Below are 27246 nucleotides of genomic sequence, written 5' to 3'. Positions count from 1 at the left end.
AGCCCGCGCGCAGCAATGAAGACCCAATGTAGCCAAAAATAAATAAGTAAAATAAATAAATTTATTTAAAAAAAATTCCCCAATCCTGCCAAAGTCATAAAAAAAAAAAAGAGGACAGCAGGTGCTTGAGTTGCGAGGCAACTGGATACAAGACCCTGAAGGAGGGGCATGTGGGTCAGGGGCAAGAGGGGAGCTGGACGAGGATGCTACTAACTTACATCTGAACCGTCTTTTCACACGCTAGTCCTTTATCTCACTTGCCCAATTCACTCTAGGAGGTGGATATTCACCCTTATTATTTTAAATATGAGGAAAGGAGTCTCAGAGCAGGTGAGTGACTTGCTGATGGTCATTTATCTAGCTGGAACCAGATTACCTGTCTCCTACATTCCAACAGAGAAGCGGGGAGGGCGGGCTTGAAGGGAGGGAGGAAGCACGTACAGAGGGCAGAGGAGACAAAGGCAAACTTTCCTGGTTCACCTTATTGGCCAGGGCTGCACCCGGTCAGGGTCCCACGGCCATATACTTGGCCTGACCCTGCCTCGTCCAGGCTTATGTCTGCTGTCCTCCCAGAGATGAGGCTGAGAGGCTCTGGGGGAGCCATGCCATGGAAAGGGCAGCTCAGAGCCACCAACAAACAAGCACTGAATACAAAAAGCTGGGGTTGCAATGTGTTGAATCAGCATAAAAAATATACGTGGACCATGTCCATGCTACAGAAATGCCAGCATAAGGGCTCAAAGCAGCACACCCAAGGCTGTTCACGGCAGCTTAGGTTCTAACAGTGAAACCCTGGAAACAAACCCAACCTCTATCAACCAGGGGATTGTTAAGTAAACTGTGGGCAGCAGTGCTGAAGCAGAAACATCTCTGATATACACTCTTAAGAGAAAAGCACAACTTGCAGAAAAATCCAAATCATGTGAGCCCCTTTATGTAACAAAAAAACCTCACAAAACTATATGTTATAGGGGTCTACATAGCATATATCTATAAAATGCATACAGAGAGGTCTGGAAGGAGAGACAACTGACCACAGCTGTTACACAGCCAAATGACATTTGCTTTATCTATATCATTTAAGATTAAAAAAAATGAAATATATGAATAAGTGTACTCATACATTATATTAGAAAAAACTAAGAGAAGGGTTAAAGTAACACAAAAGAAGAGTTTGTGAACGCTTTCATTTAACTGTCCCCATAATCCCGTGGGACAGATATTGCATGATCATCTCCATCATGGAGCTGAGACTGAGGCCCAGAGAGTATAAATGACTCGCCCACTTCACACAGCCGAGAGGACAGACAATCCCATTCTGTTTCCACCATGTGACTGACACTGCTTTGGGGTGGTGTGTGTGTGTGTGTGTGTGTGTGTGTGTGTGTGTGTCTGTGCGACGCGCAGGTTCAGCGGCCATGGCTCACGGGCCCAGCCGCTCTGCGGCATGTGGGATCTTCCCGGACCGGGGCACGAACCCGTGTCCCCTGCATCGGCAGGTGGACTCTCAACCACTGCGCCACCAGGGAAGCCCTAAGCATGGGCTTTGAGGATTCCAGAGAAAAGAGACTACCAGCTTTAAGCCCTTGTGCCCTCGGTTGGATGCAGGAGAAGGAGAGGGGAGCTGAGTGGAGACTCGTCTGGGGCCCATAGAAGATACTTCTCTTGTCTTCAGCAACCTGGGTGTCAAAAGTTGAAATGGCACAGATGACCTCTGCATGCAGCCCTGGGTCCTGGGGAGCACTCCCAGGTGGGTCACCACCACCAAAGGAACAGGGTCTGGCAGCCGTGTGAGCCAGAAAGTCTGGCCCAAGATAAAAGGGGAGCAGTGTGAAAAGGTATGTGAAAGAGGAAGGGCGTGCGTGTGATACAGTGCTTAAGAGCACGGACTGGGAAGTCGCATAGACCTGGGTTCAAAGCTTGCCTATGACCTTAGGCAACTGACTACTACTAACAGGTAATATTACTGATCACTGATGACATGCCAGGCACTTTCTGACTGCTTTGCATATATTAATTCACTGAAAAGTCACAACCTACGAGGTGGGTACTATTATTATCTGCATTTTACGGATAAGGAAACAGAAGCACAGAGAGGTAACATGACTTGATCAGTCCACACAGCTCGAATGTGGCAGAGAATGGATTTGAACCCAGCTACTGTGCTCCAAAATCTGGTGTTCTGAATTATAAGGTTAACATTTACAATAAGGGGGAAAGCTACCATGGTAGTTGAGAGACTACCATGTTCCAGGTGCTAGGCTGTTTTCTTTTTTCTGTTCATATATTATCTTGTAAAGCATTACCACAGCCTTGTGAGATAGTTAATATTAGCCTCATTTTAAGATGTGGCACAGAGAGATCAAGTAACTTGCCCGAAGGTCACAGTGGTAAGATGAGCTAGGCCTTGACTGTGGTTTGGGTGGGGTGCACGTGGCCACCTGAAGAGCCCCCCTGGCCCTCCTGATAGCACCTTTCCCGGCTCTGCCCCTGTATGCCTGTGTAGATGCTCCCCTGCCCTGCTCCCTACAGGGACTCTGAATCACCCCTCCCTCAGTCTAACAGCACTGGGGCTGGGGGGCTTCTTTCACCTTCTCCAGGTCAGGGGGTTGGTTTGAAAGGCTTGGTTTGAGCAGGGCACTGGTTTCGGAGGATTAATGTCTCAGGAACTGAGACTGAGGTGAGGTCCAGGAGGGGGACACGAGTGCACTTTCCCCCCGAAGGAGCAATTACTGGTCAATCCACCCTCCCTCCTGCCACCCTCAGAGGAATCCACTCAATCTCGAGTGGGTTCAGATGAGGCCTCGGGTGGGCATCAGGGCTGTTGTGGTGGCAGAGGGTGGGCGGCAGGACCGAGAAGGTTCTCACTGGATCTTTCAGGCTCATGTAAACCACGGAGGCAAAAGAATCTCTAAACTCTGAATGAAATAAAGATGAGTCTAAAATAAAGTGATACCCCTGCCTTGGGTTTGTGTAGCCGTTTTTACTTTTCAAAGTGCTTCTCTAACTTTGAAGAAGGCAGGGCATCTATCACAGCCCCCACTAGAAAAGCAGGGTGAGGGGTGGGGTGGGGGCAGACTGGAGTCTCTTCCCCTAATCCCTCACATGCTGTGGGAAGATTCACAAGACACACAGATTCCTTGTTGGGGCTGAATGGAAGTAATGGCCCAAAGCCTAGCCTCAGGGTGACAGAGGCTGAGAAGGCCTCTCTTGGCCCTCCTGCTGTGGGGGGACCTCTCTAGGCCTCTATCTTTCCATCTGTGAAATGGACAGGGAGACAGAGTAGAAAGAATGCTGGGCTGAGAGTCAGGAAAATGGGGCTTTCATCCAGCTTGGCGGCCAACAGTGCATGCATGTGTGTGGGGTGTGGTGTGTATGTGTGACGTGTGTATGGTCTGTATGGTGTGTGTGGTGTGTGTGAGTGTGTAGTATGTATGTGTGTGTGGTGTGTATGTGTGACGTGTGTATGGCGTGTGTGTGGTGTGTGTGTGATGTGTGTATGGTGTCTGTGTGTGCTGTGTGTGTGTGGTGTGTATGTATGATGTGTGTGTGGTGTGGTGTGTATGTGTGATGTGTGTATGGTGTCTGTGTGTGGTGTATGTGTGATGTGTGTGGTGTGTGTGTGTGATGTGTATGTGTGTGTGGTGTGTATGTGTGATGTGTATGGCATGTGCGTGGGGTGTGTGTATGGCATGCATGTGTGTGGTGTGTACACGTGTGTAGTATGTATGTGTGTGGTGTGTATGTGTGACATGTGTATGCCATGTGTGGTGTGTGACGTGTATGTGTGACGTGTGTATGGTATGCATGTGTGTGTGTGTAGTATGTATGTGTGTGTGGTGCGTGTGTGGTGTGTATGGTGTCTGTGTATGTGTGTGGTGTGTATGTGTGACATGTGGGTGGTGTGTGTGTGTGTGGTGTGTGTGATGTGTGTATGTGTGTGTGGTGTATATGTGTGATGTGTGTATGGTATGTATGTGTGTGTGAGTGTGTAGTATGTGTGTGTGGTGTGTGTGTCTGGGTGTGCTCTCTCAGCACAGGGAGGTCCCTGTCACTCTGAGGGCTCACAGTCTCAGTGTTCCTTTTCTTCTAGGAACTGAGAGCAGACGGCTGTGTGTGTCCCCTCAATGGTCAGAAGTCAATACCCAGCACTGGAGGCCCAGCACCTCTACAAACAAAGCATCTTCCTATCCAAGCTTCACTCATCCAAACACCATCAGGCCCTGACGCATCCAGTACTGACCACACAGGCTCTCCGTGCCACCCCATCCCTGACTCTAGGACACTGCAGTGGCCTCCTAACTAATCATCTCTCAGCCTCTCTCCTATGCACTAATCTGGCTTCTCACTAATCTTCCTTAAAGCATAGAGACTGATGCTTCCTGAGGTTCTCAAACTGGCCAGATGGGGCAGGCAGGAGAGAGTTCTGTTCCCACTGGGCCCATCACCTAATTTCTAAAGTCCTATTCCTGGTTTCTTCCCTAGGTATCCAGGCTTGGCTTCCTGATTTAATTGGCTGGGAGGCTTAGCTTCCCCAAAGAAGGACCAACTCTGAGGCAGAGCAACCTGCCCAGAGTCATGTAGGCAAAGAGGCTCAGTCCCTGCAGGAAAGCAGCTGGCCAGGCCCTGGGCGCCACCTGTGCTCCCTCGCTCGCTCGCTCTCTCTCCCCCTCTCCCTGCCTCAACCCTCCTGCTCTGTCCAAACCCCTCCACCTTGCCTCATCACCCAGCCCAGCCCTCATGTTCCTCTGCCTCACTTTCCATGGGCTCCTACAGAAAAGCACTCCAGGAGAGGGCACTAGACGGGAGAGGAGGATGGGGCCAGCCTGAGGCCAGTACCTTTCGGCTGACTCACCCACTTCTGTTGGCATCTGAGTCTAGTGCCTAGAAGGGGGGTTACGTGGTAGGGTGAGGGAGAAAACCCAAGCTTCTTGAGAACATGCCAAGGCCAGTCGGGGTGAGGCCGAGGAGGGGCCCATTCCTGCAGGCAGGACCACAGCCCTAAGAGGACTTGGCTCCCCACCTCCCGAGTCTCAGACTAGTCCATCTGGGTGGCCCTGCTCTCAAAGATGGCAGGGTCCTTCAGGGGAGGGGCTGAGGTCTCTAGGAGACAATCTTTTGCTGCTCACAGCCCTTCCAAGGCCCAGGCTGCTGGGGGTTGGGGTGGGTCTCACTGGGATCTGGGCCCTCCTCTGACACTTCTCTTCCCCCTTCTCTCACACATCCTCCTCGAGGCAGCAAGGAGGATAGGGATGGCTGAGTGACATTCTTGCCTAGCTGCAGTGCGGGAACGGCCCCTCATGGGGCTGAGAATTCTCCATCGGCTAGGGTAGGAGATGCCAGATGGGCAGATGGAGAGACCAGGGGTGCTGGGCACTGGTTCTGGGGATGGGTTGAAGCTACAGGACCAGATTCCAAAGGACAGAAGTGATGCTGGAAGCAGGATCAGATTGAGGTCAAGGACCTTCTGACTTGAGCTCAACGGGGAGGAATGGGGACCTTAGTTCTCATGGGGCTGGGCCTCTGTGGGTCTCCATCCACCTGACACTGAGACGAGGGAGTGGAATGAGTCTAGCAGCCCCTCCTCAACTCTCCCCAGGCCATGGGACCCAGGGGACGGGCTGCAGGTCGTCCCTCCTTTGAGCCAGGTGGCAGAGGGCAGGAGATGGGACTGGGGCATTGACTCCACGTGCTCCTAACCATTGTTTACATAAACTGCAGGATGAGCCCCGAACTGTCGGAGCGTTGCTCCCCTAATGAGACATTAACAGGTAATTAGGCGCAGTGGTTCCTCCCCCGCCCCCGTGACTCACAGAAGACTGACACTTAAGTCAGCGATGCACCCATGCTTTCTTTGCCTCACTCTGACAGCGCCTCAGCCGGACCTGGCCTCTCAGGCGTCTGTTCTTTCTGCAAACATCCAGGGGCGCCTGCTGTGCGCCATGCACTGTTCTAGGCACCAAGGATGCAGCGATGAGCAAGCCAGACCCAAATCCCTGCCTTCAAGGAACTCAAATTCTGCTGGACGGGGACAAACAATAAATAAACCAGAAAAATATGTAGTATGTCAGAGGATGAGACGTGCTATGGAGAAACGGGGGTGTAGGGAGCAACGTGTGTGCATGCCTGCATGTGCGCGCGTACATGCTCAGCACAAGAGATTGTAAATAAAGCAAACACTTGAAGGAGGGGAGAGAGGGAGCTGTGAGCAGATGGGAAGGAACAGACAGAGGCAACCTCGGGTGCAGGGGCCCCGGGCTGGGAGTGAGCCTGCCGTCCTCAGGAGCAGCAAGGATGCCAGCGTGGCTGCAGCAGAGTGGGCAACGGGAGGCCGTGAGGTCAGGGGGGGCCTGCAGGCAGTGGAGAGCGATTGCTGGAGGCCAAGCGGAGGAATGACCTGACCTCACCAATGTTTAACAGGATCACTCTAGCTGCTGTGGTGTGGGACACAGACTGTAGGGGCAGCACCCATGCGAGGCCATTTCAAGAATCCAGGTGGAAGGTGATGGCGACATGGACCAGGAAGTAGCCATGAAGGTGTAGAGAAGCAATCAGATTCCAGATAGAAGGTGAGGCCAACCGGATTTGCTGCTGGGCCAGTTGTGGGGCGTCGGGAGAGTGAGGAGTCGAGGTGTCATCAAGGCATTTGGCCTGAGTGACTGAAAGGATGGAGCTGCCACTTACAGCAACAAGGAAGGCTGTGGGAGGAGCAGGGGTTCAGGGGAAGAGCAGGAGCTCAACTCCATGCACATTAAGTTTGAGGTGCCCATTAGATTTCCAAGTGTGGACACGGAGTAGGCAATTGGCAAGTCTAGTGTGGGATTCCAGGCTAGCGATGTAAAATTTAGGGTCATCATCATAAAAGATGGTATTCAAAGTCTTGAGACAGTCTGAGATCCCCTAGGGAGTGAGTGTGGACGGTCCATGGCCCCAGAGCCCTCCAGTGCGACCCGGGAAGCAGGAGGAAAACCAGGAGAGCTGGTGCCTAGATACCAAGTGAAGAAGATGCTTCTGGGGGGAGAGAATGAGCAATTGTATCAAATGCTGCCGAGAGTCGAGCAAGATAAGGACTGAGAAATGACAGCTGGATTCAGTCACAGGGCGGCCATTGTGGACCTTGGAGAGAGCGTTTTTAAGAGGGTAAGAGAGAATGGGAGAAGGACTGAGTAGAGAGAAGGGAGGAAGGGAGGAGAGGAATTGGAGAGAGTGTAGATTCCATTTTAAGGAGCTTTGCTCTAATTGGGCGGGCTAGAGGGAGATGTGGGTTAAGAGTGTTTTGTGTGTTGCTGTTTTTTCAGTTGGGAGAAATTACAGCCTGTTTCTACGCAGATGGAGATAATCCAGTAGCGAGGGCAACACTGATGGTGCGAGAGAGGGAGGGGGAACATTGCTGGAGAGATCACCCCAGCCTCTCCCCACTTCAAGCCAACAGAAGTTGTCCTCTTTGAGGGGGACGGTGGGGGTTCTGGCAATGGCACCAGGCTGGGCACAGGACACCTGCCTCGTGTCCTAAATCTGCCCCTTACTGGAGGTGGGACCCTGTGCCGGCTCCTTAACACCCGGGACTTTGGATGTGGAAAGCGGGTCTTCACATGTAGAAAGCAGGTCTAACAGCAGCACTACCTCCCTCCCTGGGTTGTGATGGAGATCCAGTGAGGTAATAGGTGTGAAAGTGCTTTGTAAAATGTAAAGGGTGGCACAGACGGTTGGGATTATTTTTATTATTCTAATAATGCAAGGGGTTATTAAAGAAATTTAAAGGATTACTGTTCATCCAACCCGACTTGTACACACAGCCTCCCCGTATAGCTGACACACGTGCTGTGTCCTGATCAGCGCGAAGCCAAGTAAACTCCCTGACCCTCCATCAGCGCTCGCCCTCCTCCCACTCTGCCCGGCACGGACCCCTCTTCTTCCATTTGTCCCTGGCAAACGCTGTCCTCTGAGGCCTCCCCAGTCTCCCTCCCCTCAGTCTGACCCTCCTTCCTTTCCTCCTAGCCGACACACCCCCACCCCAACCTGTTCATCAAAATTTGTCTTTAGCAGGTACTGCGTGCAGGAAAGAGTGCTGATCAGGAGCCAGAGAAGTTAGTGAAGCAGGGTGATCGACCATCCTGGTTTGCCCAACCTTGGAGTTCCTAGGGGGTTCCCCCAAGAAGTGAGACTTTCAGTGCTAAAACCGGGAAAGTTCTGGGTAAACTGGGATAAGTTGGTCACCCTAGTCTTGACCAAGGCCAATCACACTTAGTTGATTTACCATTATCTTGCAGGGAAACCTTAGAAAAATCACTTAACTTCTTTGGGGTTAAGTTTTCTCATCTCTAAAATGAGAGGCTTGAAGTTTCACTAGACCCCTTCTTCAGTCCTGTCCAGCCCTCAGCTTCTGAGCCTGGAGGCCATTTACTCCATAGGTATTTACTGAGTGCCACTATGTGCCATGCACTGTGCCCTTCCTGCTGACTGTGGCATCCTGGGCACCCAGCACACACCTCACACTTAGTAGGTGCTCAATAAAGACCTGTGGAAATGAATGAATGAATCTACCACACCTCCATTCCTGGCTCGATCCCTATCCACACCCCCAAAGTTCCCCCCATCTCTGCTCCCCCACTCTGTCAGCCATAAGCCTCTGGAACCTGTGATTAAGCCCAGAACTCTGACCAGACTGAGTTGAGCTGAAAACACCAGTGAGGGAGAGGAGAGTCTGGTCACTGCTCCCACTGGCAGTGGATGTTTACCTTGGATGTCACCCCACCGCGTAAGAAGATGTCACCAACACAGGCTTGTCCTGGAGCACCATCACATTCAGGTGCTGGGAGCCCACTGAGCAAAGGGCCTGTGTTGGGCTGCTCTAGGCAGACATCTGCCCCTGGTCACCTTCATCTCCTGGGCATCTGCCTCCAGCCACCCCACTCCCTTCCCCACCTAGCCTCAGACCCTGAGTGGGGCTCTGGAGCCATCTGTGCAGATCCCCAGTCTAACCCTCCACTTCCAGGATGCTGTCTGCTGCCTGCAAGTCATTTAAAGTCTCTGAGCTTCAGGCTCCTCATCTTAATCTGAGAACAGCAGAACCTAGTTTATAGAGTTATGGTGAGGATTCAGTATGTGTGCAGAGCTTGCTGTGGGAGAAGCAAGTGCTCAATAAATACCAGCTATCATTGTTATCATAACCATAATCATCATCATTAACACTCTCAGTCTGGTGAGGACAGCCACGGACAAGCTCAATCTAAGTGCATCTGTCACAGGGTACCTGGAATCTCCCTTCCTCCAAGAAGCCTTCCCAGATTACTCCCAGCAGAGCAAGGACTAACTTGGTCCATGCGGCTGGGACACCCTCACTCTCCCATCCCCACAAGCAGCACTGAACCTCCCCAGGAGTCAGGGGTACCTCTTCCCAGCTCTGTCTAAAGCGTCAATCCTGTTGTTACAACCTTCCTTGCCCCTCTGCCCAGGTCAGCTGGTCTGTCTTAGAGACCTGACAGCACTGAGCCCCTCTGCGCCCACTGGTACTTCACAAGGGTTCAGAGAAGAGGACTATGAGGAAGATGGGGATGGTGGAGGGACCTGAGGAGATGGTGGGAGGCTGAGAAGCCAGGGCCCCCGGGAGGCCACACTCACCAACGTAAACACGCCTGCTCCCAGCACGGCATACACTGCATGGAGCCAGGGCACCTGCAGGGCAGACAAAACACGGGCTCAAGGATGGCGAGATGGGCAGTGCGGCAGAGGGGCAGGGAGAAGGGATCAGTCCGAGAATGGAGGGTGTGGCACAGACCTCCCCAGTGGGGGCCCTCTCTCACCCCCCCAACCCTGCCCCAGACTGAGAGGTCCTTAATCCCCTGCATGCTCACGGTGGGTGGGGGAGCCCCAGGGTAACAGTGATCCTGGAGGGCTGGCAGGGGAGGTCCAGATGGGCCAGCACTTCTTTCCTCCACACACAGCCCCAGGCTCAGGCTGGCCCAGGGTGACTCATCCTATGGGGTCCCTGCCATCCTCCCAGCCTGGGTCTGGTCTGAGGCTGTGCCCTTCTCCCAGTGTGGACTCATCCCTGTGCCGTCTGTCCCCATGTCGGGAGCTTCCTGGCTCTGCCTGTGTGGGTAAAGGGGCTCAGGTAGAAGGGGACAAAGACTTAGGCCCAGGGGTTGGGGGGGCATCTGGCATCCCTGCCAGCTGTGCTTGCTGGGATTCCCTGCAGAGGCTGGAACAGCACCCCTTCCCAACCTCTGCTCTCCCCAGGCCTCAGGGGCACCCAGCTGAGTGCGGAAACCTTGCAAGAGGTGCCAAACGAGCCGTGCCCTCTGAAGAGCCTTCCCCCAGAAGACTCCTGGAAACACAGGCATTCCATCAGCCTGACCCGGGTCGATAAAGTGTTCTTGGAAGCTCTGGGGCCCCTTCCTGTACCCCTCCCCCCCAACCTAGATACACAGAGGGCCCCCAGGCAGGCTCCGGCTCCTCCCTTTGTCAACAGGATCCTGGGAAGAGCCAAGGAAATGCCTGAACCAATCCCGACGTTCTGGACTGGGAAGCAATAACCTGGGGCTGGGCAGGATGGGGTAGGGAGGGGGAGTGAGGAATACTGCTCTCAGCCCGGCAGAAAAGGGGCAGTGGGGGACCCCCGTACTAGAGGTAGCTAAGAGGAGCCCGTGGCAGGTACAAGCCCTGAGCCCTCAGCACGGGTCCAACAGCTGCTCTCTTGGGTTCCCAGGGTTCAAACCCCCTCCTGTGATGCCCTCAGTCTGCCCCTTCTCCACCTGCAGCAGCCTGAGTGCCTGGAATGGGTCACTGAGCCCTGAGCAGTCTTAGTGGGATTTCCCAGGCAGGCCGGACACTTCTTAAAGAGCTGAGATTCAGCTGTCCCCATGGACACCCTCATGGGGCAGGGGTATGCTCGGAGCCCCACTGTCCCATTTCCCGTCTGCCTGGACAGCCAGATCCTGCCTCTCTGCACTTGACTGATCCCCCAAGAGGCCCAGGAAGCCCTTCCTCAGGGCCCCTCTGGGCCTGGTGGCCCCATGGAGCTCCGGAGCCCCCTCCCCGGCCTAGGGTTTAAATGATCTGAGCCCTCCCCCTCGGCCTCACCTCCCCGCTAGTGGAGAAGATGGGGAAGGTGACGCGGATGTGGCTTGTGGAGTGGGCAGGTGCCCAGACCTGTCAAGAAAAGCCTCGCTTCGCTGTTTGCTTACACTGCCAAGCAGCCCAGGGCAGGTGCCAGGAGGGGCAGGACAGGATGGCAGGCTGTGAGCCCTTGGCTCGCGGCCTTCCCTGGAGGGTGTAGGAGGAAACAGCACCCTCGGGCCGGCAGTCCCACCCCCGCCATCCCCACGGGGCCGGCTGGGAGACCTGGAGACTCACATATTGGAAGGGCAGGAGGATGGCCAGGATGAGTCCACTGAAGAAGAGAGTCATGAGCAGCACGAAGAGCACACCTTGGCAGGACGTGAAGTCAAACTGCAGGGGTGGGACAGGCGTCAGCTGCCGGGGCCCTCAGGCCTGCACAGGGCGGCCCGGCGTTCCTGGGGGCCCCGGCTGGGCAGTGTGCTGGCCAGAAGGCCGAGGCTTCGGCAGCAGGCCACCTTCCCGTGCTCACCCCAGGACCCGCTGTTCCTCCCCCTGCCATCCCAGGCGGCCTCCCCAGACACTACGCGTGCCTTTTACCTCCCCCAGCTGGGGAATCCAAGCTTGCAGCCCACCGCCCCCGCCCCCCACCAACCTTCCCCAGCCCGAAGGCCCCAGGGCTGACCTTGGTCTGGAAGCTAAACACGGTGACCGAGAGGCAGACGAGGGCCGTGATGCCCAGGCACAGCAGCACGGATGTGGTGTTGTAGTAGCTGCAGGACGGGCAGGCCAGGGCGTCGGCTTCAGGGCAGGGCTTCTGGTCTCCCCTTGCCCTCCTCCCAGGTCCTCCCCTTCTGCCAGGACCTGATCCCACGACCTCTGGCTCCCAGCCTCTCCCCTTTCCCAGGATCCCCCTTCTCTCTGCCTCCTCATCCCTTCTACTGGGGCCCACCCTCCCCAACATGCTCACACTCAAAATCCTGTTAGAAGGATCTCGAAGAGGTGGGAATGGGGGTGGGGAGGGGTTGTGCTGGTGCCTGGAGGTGGCTTATAGGGAGCTGTGTGATCATGAACCTGGGGTCTTTTCAGCTGCAGCTTGAGAGGTGTCACCTTGCTCTCCTCCGTCTCCCACTCCCACCCACCAGCCTGGCCAGGTCCTGGTGGCCGAGTGCGGGAGAAGCGCGCTCTAAGCCCACGTCTCCTGCCTGCCTGAACGCCCACCGCCCCCCCCCCGCCCCCGTCCAAACGCTCCCCGGAAGGACTGTGCTTGGGGCAGCTCCCCTCGGGGTGTGGCCAGCCCCCTTCCGCCTGGCCCCTTTACCTGGACAACATCCCAGTGAGGTAGGCCATGGACAGGGTCTGAAAGGAGAAGCAGGATGAGGGAATGCTGGGGGCCCAGACACCTTCAAGGGCCAGCCTGGGTCTCCACCCCTTGTGTGTACCCCTGAACTCTGAGTCTGCTTTGCTCACACACACATTTACCTCCAGGATTTCTCCCGGTGAAGGAGGTCCCAGCTGTCCCTTTCTTTTTTCTGCAGCCCTGCTCGTCCCCCTTTCTAAGATTCACACCCTCCCCCCACCCCCAGCTCTTGTTATCCATAGCTCTAGGAGTCCCCATACAAACCTCTTAAAAACAAAATCACAACGGAAAGTGGGAGTGGATGGAGTGGGGAGAGAAAGGCTATTTGGAAAGAGAGGGTGGGGTGTCTTTGCAGAAGAAGTGGGGCGAAAATACCCCTGCCACCCCCAGTGACCTCACATGAGCTACCTCCAACTCCTAGCCCTCGAAGCTCACCCTTCAACTCTCCTCCCCCCATCCCCACTCAGTATCTGTCCCCACATCACTTACAAAGATGGTCAGGAGGATCAGGTTCCAGGGGAAATGCCTCCTGTAAGGCAAGCCACCGAGTTCAGAGGAGAGAGGGGGCGTGCCTGCAGCACAGGCTGGGTCATGCTGTAGGAGGGCTCTCCGACAAACTCATCCCCACTCCTCGGAGCTTCTTCCTTCAGCCACATCCCCATGTGCCCCCATCTGTGCCTTCACCCTCCCCCCCGCCCCGAGGTGCCAAGTAAAGGAGGGAGGGGCAGGCCTGCTTGATGGAGCCCAGAGAAGGATGGGGCCGTCTTAGGGGTGCACTGGCGGCAAGCAGGACTGGGGCCAGGACTTCCAAGGTCCTGCTCACGTTCCCACAGCCATGCTGCTCCTCAAGCCGTCATCATACCTTGGTCCAGAACAGCAGGCCAGGGTCAGGTAGGTCGCGAAGAAGACGGCGCTGTGAGAGACAGACGGATGCGAGAGCTGGCCGCCCCTGAAGGCCCTCCACCCAGGCCCCTGCTCGTCCCACTCTCTGCCACCCCTGCCCACAGGGCACCAAGCAGGCTGCCACAGGCCAGGGGCAGGGGTTGGTTAAGCTCACGATCATCTCAGAACCCTGCAATGGGCAGGGTGATGGTGTAATTCCAAAAGAAAGGAAGGGGAGTAAGATGAGCCTGCTTCTAGAAATACTGAATCTTGGGTGCCATGTGGTAGCTGACCCCCCAGTGCAAAGTGGTTCCCCCCAGACAATATCTTATTACTTATATATATTTTGAAAAGCTCATATACAGTGTTCTCTATATGCCAGGCAGAGGGCTACATGCTTTATGAGGATTAGCGAATATAACCCTCATATCTTCTCTAGGAAGCACGTTCTTCACTTTATAACTGAGGCACGGTGAGGCCAGGTGAGCTGTCCAAGGTCATACAGCTACCACATGGCAGAGGCAGGGCTAGAACACAGGCATTCTCCTCCAGAGTCCTAGCTTATAACCACTACCCCATACTGCCTCCTTCAGGCCCTTCCCTGGCCCTGTCACTACCTACAATGATCTTGTCTGTCCTGCCAGCACCTGGCACAGCAAGAAGTACCTGTGGCATGAATTTCTGGATCAGGTGGCCGTATCCATTGGGAGACTGGCAGGAAGCTCAGGTGAAACCCAGAGACAGGGGTCGAGGATCAAGGATTTTCTGGAGAGCAGTGGAGGTGGAGGCCAGTCCAGGAGGTGGGACATGAGGGCTGAAGACCCAAGGCTGGGGCATGCTCATGTCTACCTAGATTGGTACCAACACCAATGCATGGTCTCCAGCTCTCAGTGTGCCCTCAACACATGGCACCTGTCATCCTTCCCCATCTCCCTCCTCGGTTCTCTCACCCATCCCCTACAGCAACAATGCCAACCATCCTCCTTCATCTGCAAACCTCCCAGGCTGCCTCACTCTCCCGCCTGGTCTGGCCTGATGTGTCCCAGAAAGATTCGAGATGAGGTGGGGGGCTCCACTGGCTCCCTGCCTGCCGCCTGCAAACATCGCGTCATGCATCTATGTGTCCTTCCTCCTGTCCCTCCTCCCATCCCAGGTGAATCCCCCCAAGCCTCTGGGTCCCACACCCTCAACCGCCCTGCCATCGACTGCTACATCTTCTCCCTCACAAACCTCCTCAGCTGTTCTCCATCTTTAACCAACACCTTTCCCGGCTCCAGCTACTGCCACTTTATCCACCCTCACAGCCAAGCTTCTTGAAAAAGTTGTCTCCACTCACGGCACCTTCTCCAACTCACAATTACTCCTCAACTTAACAAACCAGCCCCTGTCCCACTTAATGAGAGCTGGCTTTGCCACATCACTATGACTTTGTTGAGTCCCACTGACACTTGTCCATCCTTATCTGACCTGGACATGCTGACATCTGATCTCTCTCGTTGTTTCCCTGGTCCCACAATGACACAGCCTTGGGTCCCCTCCTACCTCCCTGGTCATGCCTTCTCCATCTCCTTCAGCACAGGGTCTCTGCCATCAGACCGTCTCCCTTCATGATCCTCTTGGGGGGCCTCACTCATTCCTAGGACTCCCTTTATCAGGCAGATGCTCATGACTCACACACCATATTTCTGATCTAGAATTTCCTTCTCAACCTCAGACCTGAATAACCAACTGCCTACTGGGCAACCACGGCTGTTAGGCAGCAGGTTAGAGCTGAACCTGCCCTCTTCCTTGCTCCTCCTCCGGCATCCCCTATTGCAGAGGATGTCATGCAGCCTCCGAGTCACCCAACCAGCGACCTCGGTCAGCCTTGACTCTCACCCTGCCACACCCAGCTAATCACTTGGACCTGCTGATCCTCTACCCAGGCAGTTCTCAAATCTGTCCCATTCTCTCCATCCCCACGACCACCCTTTTAGGTCGGGTCATCTCTGTTTATCTGGTCCTTCTGCCTCCAGTCCTGCCTTCCACTCTCCAAGCTATAGGTAGATCCTATCATGGAACTCTCCTGTTTAAAATTCCAAAGACCTGGTGATGCCCTGCCTGATCCGCCCCCCGGCCTACCTCTCCAGCCCATCCGGCACCGCACTCTGCCCCTCCATCTACCCTCATTGCCCTCTGCACCCTCACAGTGTGCCCACCGCTCTCTGCCCCCACTGGAAAGGACCGACTGGCGAGGATGCCTGGGGCTGAGGCTGGAGGGGTTTCCTCTGTGCACCACGGGCATAACTCAACCAAAGCCTGCACCCCACACCCCATGGGTCTGCTCATCTGATCCCCACCCAGATGTAACACCTGGAACAACCTATTGTCCAACCCAGGGCCTGGCACGGCTTAGGCAATCTTTAAATATTTCTGGGTGAAATGTGAAAGCACAGGGAATGTAGGGGTTGAGACGAGCCTATTGGATTTGGTAAATAGGAGCCCTCCATCTTCACCCTCTCCTATTCTTCAGTGGTTCTCAAATGATGCATCACTGCTGTCACAGTGATGGAGGGGTTCTCAGTGCCAGGGCCAGGGCTGCAGGCCATCCTGTTCCATGAGGAACAGTGGAGTCGTCCTGCCCCAGTTGTTAAGAAATACCCCAGCATCTGCTCTCTTTCGGTCTCCCTTGGGTCACCAGTCACTTCGACAATAATAATAATAATACCCTTGTCTATGTGTATCCTGGTTGTGGGGCCTGTCTCCCTGGCCAGACTGGAAGCTTCCTGAGGGCAGGGCCCAGCCTCCTTTTCTCTCTGGTCCAGAGCTCCTCAACCCTCAAGACGAGTGGTCGGGAGGAAGGGCAGAGGGACGGACGACCTGGAGCGTATGGGCCAGTTTGGGAGCCTGACCCTCATTTCACATCCCAGCTCTGCCACAACCATCGTGTGACCTTGAACAGCTACTTAACTGCAGAGCTCCAGCCTCCTGCTTTGTAAAACGGGAATGCTGGTACCAACTCACTGGGTTGTAGCGAGGACTGAATGAGAGCATGCAGTCCAGCCTTGAGCACAGAGCCTGGCACTGGGTAGGGACCTGAAGATGGGAGTTGTTATTATTATAACTAGAACCTGGCTAACTGACAGCTTCCTGGAGAGGCTCGGACCCACCTCCCCCAAGTCTGGTCTCACACTTTTCCTCCTCTGTCCGGTCCCCCCACCTCCACCCCACAGCCCTTACTCCTCCCCCGCACGGTAGGGAGGCCCGCAGTTCCCGCTGCCAAGGCTCAGAGGGAGCATCAGACAGTAAGGCGAGAGCCCACTGAGGAGATGATTGGGGCCTGGAGAAAGAGTGGGCGGGGGCAGGGGGTGGTGCTGGAAGGCTGCCATCCCAGGGAGCGAAGAATAAATCACAGAAGAAGTGAAAGACAGACTTGCTTGTCAGAGCCTGGGCCTCAGGGCCTGAGCTAGAGCCGTGGTCTGTTTACAGAATGTCAAGACCAAGGCAGAGGCTCAGGTGGAGGCCAGGGTCCAAACCCAGTGTCCTCCCCCAACTTATGAGGCTCCAGGACCAGTCCCAGGCTGTGGGGAAGCAGCAGAGCATGGAGGGGAAGTGCATGAGCTTCTCAATCAGAAAGACAGGGTTCAATCCTGGCTCTGCTGCTCAGGAAGCAACATCTTCTCTCTGAGCCTCAATTTTCTCATGTATAAAATGGGGATAATAAGGCTTCCCTGGTGGCGCAGTGGTTGAGAATCTGCCTGCTAATGCAAGGGACACGGGTTCGAGTCCTGGTCTGGGAGGATCCCACATGCCGCGGAGCAACTAGGCCCGTGAGCCACAACTACTGAGCCTGCGTGTCTGGAGCCTGTGCTCTGCAACAAGAGAGGCCGCGATAGTGAGAGGCCCGCGCACTGGGATGAAGAGTGGCCCCCGCTTGCCACAACTAGAGAAAGCCCTCGCACAGAAACGAAGACCCAACACAGCAAAAATAAAATAAATAAATTAATAAACTCCTACCCCCAACATCTTCTTTAAAAAAAAAAAGGGGGGGATAATAACTGTATCTGTCTCGTAGGGCTGTTGTTAAGGATCAAATGAAGAATATCTGCAAATCACATGGCACAGTGCTACATACATAGAAAAAGACCTGTTTTATTCTTACTGCTATTAAGGGCTTGGTATTTGGAGGATGTGAGACCCACTAGGTCTCACACCCAGAGGCAGACTCAGGACTGGATAGTGATATGGGGAGGGGGCACGATGGGGCAGAGCAACAGGCTGGCTTTCTAGAGAACAGGGCAGCATCTTGGTGGTGAATTCCCAAGCACCTTTAAGGCTTTGCGACGCTCCATGGAAAGCACACGGTCCATGCCCACTTCCGACTTCTCTCCACACCCACCCACCCCTGAGTCTGGGACAGCATCTGTTTTCTGCCTGGAGATGCTGAGGAGGAAGGACCTCTCACCATTCAGAGGTCAAATTCTCACACCATTCTCAGTGGGGTGGACTCTGCCCTCAATTCTAGAGCCTGCTTATTCTTGGACTGTCCCCCTGCCACCATCTGCTTAGGGCACAGAGTCCCAAAGACCCTCCCGCAGGAGGCCTGACGAGGGGCCTGGGGACCGCATTCCCGAGGTGGCAGGGCGCAGAGGCTGCCAGGCGATGCTGATGTGCCGGGAGCCATGCCGACCCGCCACGGGGGCTGGCTGGGGTGGCAGTCCCTGGGACCTCATCAGTTTTAGCCTGCAGTGCCCCCCGTCCCCCCAAATGCCCGCCTCCCTGCCTGGTCTGCAGACAGGCCCTCTGTCCTGTGCCCTAAGAAGGGCTCTGGGTATGAATGTCTCCTCCCCTGGGATCCCCAACTTGGCTGAGCTTCTCCTCCACTCCTCCAGGGAGCCCCAGAGGCCAGGATGTCTCCTTCCTGTCAGGCTTTGGCTGGCTTTTGTTAACTTGAGGCCCACTCTGGGACTGTTCTGGGCTCGGGTGGTCCAGGAGGCTCTGGGCTGAGCCTACATTCCCACCAGACCCCCATCCAGGAAAAAGCCTGGGACAGCTGTAGTGTGCAAGCTCCTTGGGTGGACATTCAGAGCCTCCACCCCGGAAGGCCTTGCTTCTCTCTGGGATATCCCGATTCCCCTCACAGAGCCTTGCAGTGCTCCGCCAGCCTGGTCCCTAATTTACCCAATGTACCACGTGCACTCCCACTCCCAAGCTTCTGCTTAAGTTATCCCAGTCCCCAGGCCCCTTGGCTCATCCTTTGAGGCGCACCCGCTGACATGGACTGAGGGCTCCCCCTCCTCTGAATGCTGCTCTTTCACAGGCTGCCTTGTATGCCCACCACCTTCCCCTGCAGAGCCCTCGTCTCCACCAGCTCCAGTTCTGGCCTGGGCTCACAGTGGGTGCTGAAGGAGACTTTGCTGACAGTAGCTCTGCTTTGAACAGGGTGGTCCGGCCTGGAAGTATCCAGAATGACTCCTTAATTGCCCGCATAGGAGGGTCAGAATAACCTCTCAAGTTACCCGCCATGCTCCTTAAAGAGTAGAGTATATAAGCAGAAGCCAACTGCTCGAGGGGAAGGGAGTCTGCTAAATAGAGGGATTAAGAGTACAAGCCTCAACCTGAATCTTGGGTTTGAATCCCAGCTCTACCACTGCCTACCTGTGTGACCTTGGGCAAATTACTCAACCTCTCTGAGACTTAGTTTTCTGAGGAGTGAATGCAACACTGCATATCAAGCACGTGGAACAATGCCCAGCCCTTATTAGGCATTTATAAGTGGTATCTCTTATGATTAATAATTCACAAGCATTAATAACAACTATGTTAATACTGAGTAGCAACATTATCATTAGTGTGGGCCGAGGTGTCCCAGCCCCCCTTCTCCTCCAGGCCAAGGTCTGGGTCTCCCTAGCCATGACCCCAGTTCCACCCTTCCCTCCTTGGGCAGGCACCAGAACCAACGCCCATCTCCTCCCCTCCCCCTCAGCTCTACACACCCCAGAAGGCCCCTTCTGGCCATGCCCTTATGAGGCAGTTCCTATGGGATGGGGAGAGATCATGGGCTGGGATTCTGTCAGCGGAGATTTCCCACCTTGGCTGTGGAGGGTGTTCTGGGAAGGGGCCTGGGTATACTTACTAGGATGCCCAGTACCAGCCTGGGTTTGCCTGGACATAGTCCTTAACGGGGTCACTGCAGAGAAGGGAGGGAGAGAGAATCAGAATTTACCCTCTGTCTCCATTTCTAGTTCAACATCTGCACCTGCCCCCGCCACCCCCGCCACCCCACCCCCACCCCCTGCCCCACCCGCCAGTTCACAGGACTCCGAGAGGAAGAAAGGAGAGACCACACCCCTGGTGGGGGAAGGAGCTCCAGCCACAGTCTCCCAGTCTCAGGCTGAGACTTGGATGCGCCCAGGTGTAGGGCTGCTGCATCTGAGAGGAACGACTGCTTCACAGACACCTGCAGGCCCAGAAAGCACGGGGCCACCCCCTGCTGGACAGAGGACCCCTCCCTGTGCACAGTCTAAGGTTCTTCCCAGCATGAGGTGGGCCGCTGCCCTGCACCATCATCTTCAGGCAGACGGTTCTAAGAACAGTCTGACTCTGGACCCTCCTCCCCAGGTTGAGACCTGGCGCCACCACCCGTGGAACGTGCTGGTCCACACAACCAACTCACCAGAAGGTAAAGAGAGCCACGACACCCAAGGTCACCAGCAGCTGGATCAGCAGAATGGTATAGACCTGAGGGTGGGAGGGGGTTCCGCTCAGCTTGGGGGGCCCTGTTGGGGGCCAGAGAGGCTCAGGCCCCCAGCAAGGCTTAGGGAGACCCCAACTTCCTGGCGACTCCATCTACCCTCCAGACCCGCATCCTGGGCCTTCCACCCTCCTTCTTAGGGGGCATCAGAATGAATCCAGGACAAGGCGAAAGGACGGCAAAGATGCTCCAGAGCCCACACTCATGGCATCTGGAGAGAAGAGACCACGTGTTCAGCCGCAGCAGGGGGCAGTGGGCACCCCAACTTCCCAGTAGGTGCCGTCAGTTGGCATCACAAGGATGGGGAGAGGGATGGCCTCTGGGCAGGAGACTGGGCCAGCGGCTTCTCGAGAGGCTCCCCCCACCCAGCTTCCCAGTCTGGGAGAGTTGGGGGAGGCAGTTACCTTTCTGATGAAGACTCTGCGAACGTTCTGGTCGTCCCAACTGAAGGTGGTGAAGAGCTCATGGTCTCCAGTGGGGAAACCACTCTCATAGCTAGAGCTGCTGCCTGGATGGGCAGGGGGAGGGCCGTGAGCGCTCCCACACAAATAAACACCACCCCCAACGGCTCAGAGCTACCTTTTGTCAGACTGGCTTTCTGGACCAGGCAACGCCCTTCTCTCCAGCCCCATTCTCAAACCTCCTCCTGCCCCACCCCATCCCATCCCACAGAGATCCCAGATCTCTCCCAGGTTGCCCCTCACCTTTCCTGTTCTGAGTGTGAGAAGGAACAGTCATCCCCCCTTCCCACCCCAAGTGGGGGCTCCCTGGGGCCCAAGCTCTGCCATACAAATGTGGCCCTTCCCTCTTGTGCCCCCCCCATCCCCCTTCCTGGACATTCTGGCTCCCTTGTGGCTGAGAATCAGAGAAGGACAGCCACTCCCCCAGGGCTACCTCACACATCCGAGTCAAAGGTCCTACCCCGGCTTGCTCTGAGGTCCCGGGGGTGGGAACTGGGGACTCGTAGGTGGGGTGGACCTGCTGGTGCTCCAGCTGGGAACCAGAGCTGGGGGAGGCTGGAGGGGAAACAGAGCCAGGACAAGGGCAAGAAGTGGCATGTGGGTGTGGGTGAAGTTTGGGGGCCTGGTCCCAGAACTCAGGCTTTTGGAAGAGCATGGGCTCTGTAAGCAAACACGTGGATCCCTCACCAAGACTGACTAGCTGTGTGGCCTTAAGCAAGTCACCAGCCTTCTTTGTCTCTTCCGTGATATGGGTTGGTGATACCCACCTCACGGGGATGAAACGGATAAAAGTGAAAGCTCTGTGCCTGATGCTGACGACACCACCCTCTCTCTTTCACCCCTCGTCTGGGTCATTCCTAAGGCCTCAAATGTGTCCACTCTGCTCTCCACCATCCCTGCAAGTTCTCCATGACCTTCCCCTCCACAGCAAGAGCCTGTCTTGGCCTTTCAAATCTGACCTCGGCACTGTCCCGCTGTAAATTCTTTGATGGCTCCTCACTGCCTTTTACTCAAGTTCAAGTTCCTTAACAAAGCCTCCTCCGCCTCCCACGAGTCCTCCAGCCCCACTGCATACTACTCCCTTCTACTTTTCTCCAGCCTGACTATATTTTTTTCAGCAATGTGCTCTCTTGCCTCTGGGCCCCTGCACATTCTTTCTTTCAGCCTTGGACACTCATTTTCCTACCTCTTCACCAAGCTAATACATGCCATCCTTCAGGACTCCCCTCATGGATACCCCTTCCTCCAGGAAGTCTTCCCTGACTGTCAGGCGGGTTAGCTGAACTGCCAAGGCCTCCATCACTGCCTTTTGCCATGTGGTAATCATCCATTTACTTGTCTACACTGTCAGCTCTGTGAGGGAAGGGCTTGCAAATCAATGTATCCCCAGAAATTAGCTCAGTGCCAGACACGGTGCCTGGTGCACGCTTAGTAAATGTTTGTCACGTGCTGACTGAAATGAGCTGCCTTCCTCTGCCCTGACAGTTCGTTGGAAAACATTCCTTAAGGCAGCCAGTCCTGGCAACCAGGATACGGGAAATGAGGAAGGGGGAGGGAGGTGGACCCACTGCCAACCTGGGGCTTGGAGACCCTAAAGCTCTTATCCTTCACTCCTTCATGTTCTGTCCACGTCCCCCACCAAAGCCCAAACGGCCAGGCCACAGAGGGGGAGAAAAGGAGAGAAAAAGCAGTCTTGTGGGTGTCAGCGGCAGGAGGAAGGGCTCCCATGAACACCAGACCTTCAAAGGTCCTCCAGTGGATCACGGTAGGGTGGGTCTGCTTGGGTCTGGGCTGAGGGGCTTTGTGGTGGGAGGTGTGGACCATGGTGGCCGCTCCTCCTGAGTAGAGACTGTCTGAGGCATTGTCCCCAGGATCCCTTCTAGAATTCTGCTGGGGGTGGGGGTGGGGTGACAAGGTGGGGGAGGGGGTCGAGGGGGTCGAGGGGGCCGAGGAAGACTTCCTTGCAGCTTGCGGGAGCTGTACATTCCCAGCCCTGAGGCAAAGCTCCCACAGGCTGCCGAACAGAGGGTTCTTAGTCTGCAAGGAGCTGGCGTCAGCCCGGGTGGGTCGGCCTAGGAATTGTGCCTGGCCCTGAGGGATGCTAAGGCTGGCATCCACACACCTTCCCTACATCCTGCTCTCCCGCCCCCAGTTAAGGCCTTGGGGGAGGGTAGAGAGACAAGGAGAGTGATGGGTGAAGTGGATCCTCAGGCCCCCGCCCTAAACAACCCTGGGGCCTCCACGGGGACTGGTTTCAGATCAGCCAGCATGTCAGCAAACTGCACCCACGCTCACAGGGAGCCAGCCCCAGCTGAGGCCACAGTTAGCTGTAGCCTCGTACTGCTCCTTCCTGTGTCCACTCTGACCTCTCTCACTCCCTCTCTGCATCCTTTTCTTCTAGGACAGCCCCTGGTTCTTCTCCCCCATCTGTCCCCTCTTTTTGCCCTAGCTTGGTGACTTGAAAAAGCCCCTCTTCCCCATCCAAGGGAACTATGACTGCAGAAACTGTATCAGTCCTTCTTCATGGAGTTCTCCTTGACCTACCCTCAGAAAAGTCCTCCAAATCCCAAACCTTTGACATCAGAGCCTCATACAACCACCACACAGTGTGTCTATTTCTGGGCAACTTCTTCCTATGCAGGTTTTCCATCTGGGCCCACCACTCCCCCTGATGCTCCAGCCTCCAGGAACTGAGAGACTTACTAGGGTCCACATAGGCCCAGCTGGGGTGGAGAGGCACAGCCGAGGGGGCTGGCGGGAAGACTCCTGCCTTCAGCCCCTCCCCAGAGGTGGCCTCCTCATAGGAGGGTGGGGCCGAAGGCACTGCTGGAGCCTCCTTCTTCTCACCATTCGCCTGCTGCTGCCCCTCTGTCCCGGGGGCCTTGTTAGCCACAGAGAGCTGTGGAATAGAGGCAGAGAGAGACAGTCACCAGGGAGAGGGCACCTTCTAAGTCCTCTTCCCCAGCCCCTCAATTTCTGGAACTTCCATGGGTACTTTCTCACCTGCACTAGGAACGGCAGTGGTGCAGACAAGAACCTCCCTATTTTATGTGGGGTATATATACGGTGGAATATTATTCAGCCTTAAAAAAGAAGGAATTCCTGTCATTTGCAACAACATGGGTGAACCTGGAGGACATCATGCTAAGTGAAATAAGCCAGACACAGAAAGACAAAAACTGCAGGATCTCACTTATATGTGGAATCTAAAATTGTCGAAATCGTAGAAGCACAGAGTAGAATGGTGATTGCCAGGGTCTGGGGGGTGGGGGGAATGGGGAGATACTGGTCAAAGGGCACAAAGTCTCAGTTATGCACGATGAAAAAGTTCTGGAGATCTAATTGCAGCCTGGTGACTACAGTTAACAATACCGTATTGTGTACTTGAAATTTGCTGAGAGGGTAGATCGTAAGTGTTCTTGCCACACACACACACACACACACACACACACACACACACACACACACACAGAAGGTAACTACGTAAAGTGATGGATGTGTTAACTAGCTTGATTGTGGTAATCATTCTGCAAGTTATATGTATATCAAAATATCACACACCTTAGGTATATACAATTTCTATTTGTCAATTATACCCCAATAAATCTGGGGAAAAAAAGAATCTCCCTATTTTACAGATGGGAGAACTGAGCTCCAGGGGGGGTCAGGGCTGGCCAGGGGCACACACTGGAGCTGGGATAAGAACTGAGGAAGGAGAAAATTCTTAGGAGAGCCCACCATTGGTGGTCACCGTCCCCCGGGGCAGGGACTGGCGCTACATGGTTCCACCATTTCCCTGGGGTCCAGGGAAGGGCCTGGTACAGAGTAGCAGGCCCTTAAAAGTATTACTGAATGAAAGGTCCTCTCATTGAATCTCCCTGCTACCTTGCTCGTTGTATTTTGATCCCTGTTTTTAAATGAAGGAACTGAGGATCAGAGAGGAAGAATGACTCAGAGCCACACATGGCCCACTGGGCTGCAGAGCCCAGGTACCGTCCACTGGGGCTGGCCTCCTTCTGCTGGGCTGGAGATGACCAAGGAGGGTGGGGATGGAAGAGCAGGGAAACAGAAAGGGGAGAGGAGAGGGAAAAAAAGAGGAAGAGGGGGACTTCCCTGGCAGTCCAGTGGTGAAGACTCCATGCTTCTACTGCAGGGGGCACGGGTTCAATCCCTGGGCAGGGAACTAAGATCCCGCATGCTGTGGGCAGTACAGACAAAGAAAAAAAAAAAAAGAGGAAGAGGAATGGGGGCTGCAGGGGAGCGGAGGGGCAAGAGGCCCCTGGCTAAGAGTCCATTTTGGCCTCATGCTGTCGGAACCTCAGCCTCTCCCTCAAACCAGAACAGAATCCGACTGTCACTGATGGAAGGGAAAGCACCTCCTCATTCAGCCCCTTCCTTCATCTTACAGATGAGGAAACTGAGGCCCAGTGGGAAATATCCCATGGCAGGTTGAAAATTCAAGTCTATTTACACTCAGATATGGCCCTGGTTCCACAATGTGCAAGTTTAGCTTTGGTGAGAAGATAGGGGCTGGGAGGGCCCGAATGATGCCGCCAGGGAAGGGAAGATTGGGGATGCAGGGATGGTATGAAAACTGAAACGTCACCAAAAGGATTGAACCTCAGAAAACAAACGGGATTGAAGTCTGGTTCCAAAAAGAATGAGTTAAACCTGCAGGGCCACTGAGGAAGGCTGCAAAGTTCCTTCTCTGCGGGCAGCGTCTAGCTGAGGCAGCCCAGAGATGAGCAAGCACCGGAACATTTCTTCTTCCATCCAGCCCTGAGGATGACTGAACTGGAGGGGTCTTTTCCATCATCAGAAAGCCTGGGAGCAAGCTGGGGGTGAGGGGCAGAGGAGGCAGGGGCAATACATTCACCTCAGGACAGGAAGCAGCGTCAGCAAAGTGACTGGTGGAGGTGGAGGTGGGAAATGGAGGGAGAGAATCCGCAGAGCGGGGAGCTCTTCATTTTCACCATGGTGAACCCCACCCCTGCGTCCTTAGGGAAGGGCCTCAAAACCCAGGCCTGTGGGAGTAGGGCCCGGGCTCATCCCTCCCACTCCCCAGCCCCCTTCATCACCCAGATCAGAAGGGTCATGCCCAGGAGAATCCATTTCAGCCCACCGGAACCAAGGTTCTCTGAGCCCAGACCCAGGGCTTGTGCCTGGGAAAAGGATTATCACCTCTGACCTCAGCCCGGTCCAGATTCATCCTCCTCACCAACAACCACCCTGCTGACCCTAGGCCCTGGACCCCCAACATCCAGCATTACCAAGTGAAGTCTGTCCAAATGGCACGAGGTGGTATCACCCAATGACATCATTTTGAGGCCTGATGAGCTTAAAAAACAGTGAAAGGAGGGTCTGAGAGCCCAGGAAAGATGCCATTGGCTCTGAGGCTCATCTCTGAGAAAAGAAGGGGAGTGGAAGGGAGGCCCTTCTTCTGTTTTCTCTGCCCAATCCTTAGCACCCCCAAGCAGAGGGCCAGAGGACCCTCCTTCTTTGCCCCAGGCCCTGGTGGTTGTGTAATTCCACAGGCTATTGGTGTTACATAACCCTACTAGGCCAGCCAAGTCTCTGCCCCAACCCCTCCCCTACACTTCAGGCCTAAAACAGGAATAAAAACAGAAGATGTTTTATCCGATCCCATTCAGTCCTATGTCTGGCCAAAGCGAAAACAAAAATTAGAACATCCGGAAGCAGGGTTGCCATAGGAACCCCCCAACCACAGGGGCTGTATCCAGATATGGAATAATGACAGGGAGTTTGGTGGTGGTGGTGGTGGGGTTCTGTGGAGGGTGTAAAAGATGAATATATGGTTGGGGTTGGGATTGGACAGAGTGGGGGTGCCCTATAGGGACTGCCCCTCAGGGCTCACCCTGGGGATGCGTACACACACACACACACACACACACACACACACACACCAGACGCCTAAGCTGACTCCTTAAGGGGACATGGGCGTCTGTGAAGGCTCCTGTTTTGCCAAAGCAATTGATGGAATGTAGATGGGAGGAGAGGTGAGCCTGGTGGGCAGGAAGAGGCCACAACCCATTCCTTGAAACAGGCCTTGTGGGCCTCTGACTTCGGCAAGGACCACGCAGGACCTTCGCATAAGAGCCGAGGGAGGATGCTTACAGTGGTCCTGAGAGTTTGCTTAGGATGACAGGGAGACGGGGGAACCAGAGGATGGAGGATGATGCAGGTGGGGGAGATGCCGATACCTTTCCCTGTGTCATGGTGCCGTCTCTCCGGGAAGGGGTCCCTGAGGCACGGGCGGCCGCTTGGGTCACCGCAGCCTGCCTGCGTCTTTTCCTTCCTCCGCGTGGGTTCTAGCAACATCCACTGCAGCCGGGCCAGGAGGACCGGAGCGTACCATCCAGACGCGGGGAGGTGGGGCGGGAGATGGGGGGAGGAGGGGGCCAGGGCGGGCCTGTAGGCTACGGCGGAGGCCTCTGCGGATTTGCAAGCGGAAGTGGAGGAGGCGGCGCACAGCCCTTTCCTCCCGCCCCCTCCTTCCTGGTATCCTCACCGCTCAGGGACCAGGCAGCCCTGCGCTGCGGAACTGCCCAAGTGGATGGGTCCAAGCGGGCGGGAGGAGGGGCCGGGAGTCCGTGACACCCGACCAGCTGATGCTGCCTGCCTGTAACTGGAGCTGGGTATCAGGGCCTTATCTCTCCACCATCTTTGCCGCTGACAGGCTCCGTTGTACCTCTGCCTGTTTCCTCTCCCTCTTTGGATGCGGCCCTGCTTTC

General features: G+C 55.2%; 1 protein-coding gene across 2 annotated transcripts in view; it reads right to left on the bottom strand.

The window, feature by feature from the left end:
* FAIM2 (Fas apoptotic inhibitory molecule 2) overlaps positions 1–26968 on the bottom strand; it is a 29974-nt gene extending 3006 nt beyond the window's left edge. Inside the window, exons 1-11 of one of the 2 annotated variants that reach the window (XM_032646374.1) lie at positions 26716–26968; positions 23198–23393; positions 20438–20541; positions 19956–20020; positions 19416–19469; positions 13281–13331; positions 12908–12947; positions 12380–12417; positions 11744–11831; positions 11356–11451; positions 9622–9675 (exon numbers count right to left, since the gene is read on the bottom strand). In XM_032646374.1, coding sequence (XP_032502265.1) covers positions 9622–9675; positions 11356–11451; positions 11744–11831; positions 12380–12417; positions 12908–12947; positions 13281–13331; positions 19416–19469; positions 19956–20020; positions 20438–20541; positions 23198–23393; positions 26716–26730 — 801 coding nt within the window. In that variant the 5' untranslated portion in view covers positions 26731–26968. The remainder of the gene's footprint in view (positions 1–9621; positions 9676–11355; positions 11452–11743; positions 11832–12379; positions 12418–12907; positions 12948–13280; positions 13332–19415; positions 19470–19955; positions 20021–20437; positions 20542–23197; positions 23394–26715) is intronic. The other variant, XM_032646375.1, reaches the window with a different exon arrangement.
* Between the last annotated feature and the right edge of the window lie 278 nt (positions 26969–27246).

This window comes from Phocoena sinus, chromosome 10 (genome assembly GCF_008692025.1).
Source record: "Phocoena sinus isolate mPhoSin1 chromosome 10, mPhoSin1.pri, whole genome shotgun sequence".
Taxonomy (NCBI): Eukaryota; Metazoa; Chordata; class Mammalia; order Artiodactyla; family Phocoenidae; genus Phocoena; species Phocoena sinus.
This window is presented reverse-complemented; position numbering and strand designations above follow the sequence as displayed.